Source organism: Triticum urartu, chromosome 6A (assembly GCF_056163025.1).
Source record: "Triticum urartu cultivar PI428250 chromosome 6A, HENAU_Tu73, whole genome shotgun sequence".
Classification (NCBI taxonomy): domain Eukaryota; kingdom Viridiplantae; phylum Streptophyta; class Magnoliopsida; order Poales; family Poaceae; genus Triticum; species Triticum urartu.
In genome coordinates, this window is record NC_141878.1 from 147257016 (window position 1) to 147260303 (window position 3288).

Consider the following 3288-nt stretch of genomic DNA (forward strand, 5'->3'; position numbering starts at 1 on the left):
TAAGGTCTAGCAGTGAAGGAAAGGGACTTGGTCCCAGGAAGTACAAGTGTGGCAGGTGTGGAAGACTTGGCCACCATGCAAACAAGTGCAAAAACTCAGTTGATGCAGCATTTGGTGAAGATGAACATTGGGGAGCAGAGAATGCAGAAGAACCAGCAGTGAAAGAGCCAGCAGATCCACTAGAAGTAAATGATGGAACAGATGGAGAGGCAGTACATCCACCAGCAGATCCACTACAAGAGCCAACACCATCATCTACAAATGCTAGTGTAGTCAGGTACATCTATATATTTATTTGTTTATGTTTGTTATCATGCACAAAAGATGAAATGTAATATGTTTGAATATGTTTGCACTTGTGACAGCCCCAGGAAGAATTACAAGAGGGCAGCAGCTAGAGGAGCTTCTCCAGTTAAGAAGCAGACAACAACACCTCAAGTTCCTACTGTACTAGCCCCCAACCCAGCAAAGAACACCAGAAGCAGAAGTAGGCTAGCCCCAAATCTAGCTGAGAACACCAGGAGCAAGAAACTGAAGTTCTAGTTCTTGTTGTGCCCCAGTATCATTCTGTGTGTCCTGTTGAACTACTAGGTGATGAACTTGTTTGAAGTTGTTGGACTACTGTGTGTTTGAACCTGATGAAGTACTGTGTGTTTTTAGTTGTTGAACTTGTTTGAAGTTGTTGAACTACTGTGTGTTTGAACCTGATGTCATGTTGAACTTGTTTCAAGTTGTGGAATTTGATGCTTGTTCCCTTAATGATATGTGATGCTTGCTTTAATTTGTGGTTGTTCATAATTTGGTCATCTCCCTATTCATGTGCCAACATTACCAAATTGTCATCGACAACGACAATTTGGTCATCTACCTAAGTCATGTAACAATATGAACCAAATTGTCGTCGTCAATGACAATTTGGTCATGTAACAATATGAACCAAATTGTCGTCGTCGGCGACAACTTGGTCATGTACCTAAGTCATCTAACAATATGAACCAGATAGCTTTCATCATCCAACAACAAACTGCATTACATTAAGTTTGGTACATTACTACAAGGGATCCCTTACAACAAACATACTTGATTCACTCACTGCCTTGAAAATGCAACAAGTACAACACATACAATAATTCCAGCAAACAACACTATCCAAACATTGAGTATCTCATCCCTCTCCTTCAGTTTCTTCTTCAAAGCACGGTTCTTCTTTGTCAGCTCCATATTTTCCCTATGCAATTTGTGAGACTTGATCCAGCTGCGTTCAAGCTCTACATGTAGATCTTCAAATGCAAGTGCCACACGTAGTGGAGGAGGGGGGTCAACCCAAACCACCCACTTGCACTCATCTGGTAACTAGTTACATCAAAAAAGAATAACATGTTTAGAAATTTCACATTAGCAGCAACCAAATCGGAAACAAATTGACAATATTAGATGATTACATCAAGTGGGCATCCTAAAAAACACCGGCCAGTGCTAGCCCCTCCCCAAGCCACCCGGCGAGCGGGAACTAGCCCATGACCAGGGCATCGATGCTTGGACCTCGATTCCAAGCCAAAAAATGATTCATCTGGGTGGTGGTACTCCGAGACAAATTCCACAATCCCAATCCCATCAATCTAAATCAAAAAAGAGCAAAATAAAACCAAATCAGAGAAACCCTAGAATGATATTGGGGTCGAATCCTACTGGAGTGCTTCACTTACCTCTGCATCCAAACCATCCGCGGTCGATGAGCTCGAGGACCCGAAGCTCGTCGTCCGCATCTTCTCCTCCCTTCAGTCATCTCCCGCGCCTCTCGATCTGTTCTTCACCAGCGCCTCTGTCTGATTCCCCAAGTGAGCTCGAGGAGGACGAAGCGGTAAAGGGGCAATGGCAACAGGGGCAAAATTGTCCAAAACAGAGCTCCGTATACGGTCAAACGGCGCTGACCAAGCGGAACCGTGACGGAAGGGCAAAAACGAAAGAATCCCAAAGTGGCTTGGACAGAATAGGTGAGTTTCTGAAACTAGGGGTAAAACAGACGAGTGGGACACAACTAGGGGCATGAAACTAATTGTCCCAATATTATACAACTTTCATATACGTTTGGCAACTTTTTATACTATTTTTAGGACTACCATATTGATCCAGTGCTCAGTGCCAGTTCCTGTTTGTTGCATGTCTTTTGTTTCGTAGAAAATCCATATCAAACAGAGTCCAAACAGGATAAAAACTGATGGAGATTTTTTTTGGAATATAAGTGAATTTGGCAAGTGGAATCAATGCGAGACGATGCCTGAGGGGGGCACGAGGCAGGGGGCGCGCCCCTGACCCTCGTGGACACCCCGTAAGGTGGTTTATTCCCTTCTTTCGTCACAATAAAGCTAATATCCGGATAAAAATCGTGTTCAAATTTCAATACAATCGGAGTTACGGATCTCCGGGAATATAAGAAATGGTGAAAGGCCAGATCTGGGAGCGCATAAACAGAGAGAGAGACAGAGAGATGATGACCCACAAGTATAGGGGATCTATCATAGTCCTTTCGATAAGTAAGAGTGTCGAACCCAACAAGGAGAAGAAGGAAATGATAAGCGGTTTTCAGTAAGGTATTCTCTGCAAGCACTAAAATTATAGGTAACAGATAGTTTTGTGAAAAGATAATTTGTAATGAGCAACAAGTAACAAAAGTAAATAAAGTGCAGCAAGGTGGCCCAATACTTTTTGTGGCAAAGGACAAGCCTGGACAAACTCTTATATAGAGAAAAGCGCTCCCGAGGACACATGGGAATTATCGTCAAGCTACCTTTCATCACGTTCATATGATTCGCGTTCGGTACTTTGATAATTTGGTATGTGGGTGGGCCGGTGTAGCGACCAGACCTCAAACAGTCTGATCTCTGTGCTCCGGTGTCATCCCTGGATCAGTAATGCTGACACCACACAGTACTCGGAGGATTTATAGCAGAGTAGCAATCACACACTTATTACATCGAGTGTCTCAAAAGAGAACTTATTACAATAAATATGGCTTAAGGCCATCTAATAACGATAACAGTGGAAGGCTTGGAAGATAAGTGAGTCCATCAACTCCAATGGCAGCACTGAGTATAGAACCACGACCTAAAAACTCCTTAATCGTCGTCTGAAAAGTCTGCAACATTACCGTTGCAGCCCGAAAACGGGTCAGCACATGGAATATGCTGGCAAAGTAACACATAGAGAGTAATGGAATGTAACAGCTATACTATATGCATATTTGGCTGGTGGAAAGCTCTATGGTTACAGTTTTGCGTAAAGCCAATT

At 43.1% G+C, this 3288-nt stretch overlaps 1 protein-coding gene across 1 annotated transcript; it reads right to left on the reverse strand.

Annotated features, from left to right (window-relative positions):
- Nucleotides 1-1089: 1089 nt before the first annotated feature.
- LOC147964526 (uncharacterized) lies at nucleotides 1090-1766 on the reverse strand. Its single transcript, XM_087530010.1, has 3 exons — nucleotides 1707-1766; nucleotides 1443-1619; nucleotides 1090-1353 (listed from the first exon to the last, which is right to left on the reverse strand). The coding sequence occupies exons 1-3, from the start codon at nucleotides 1764-1766 to the stop codon at nucleotides 1090-1092; spliced, it is 501 nt and encodes a 166-aa protein (XP_087386136.1).
- Between the last annotated feature and the right edge of the window lie 1522 nt (nucleotides 1767-3288).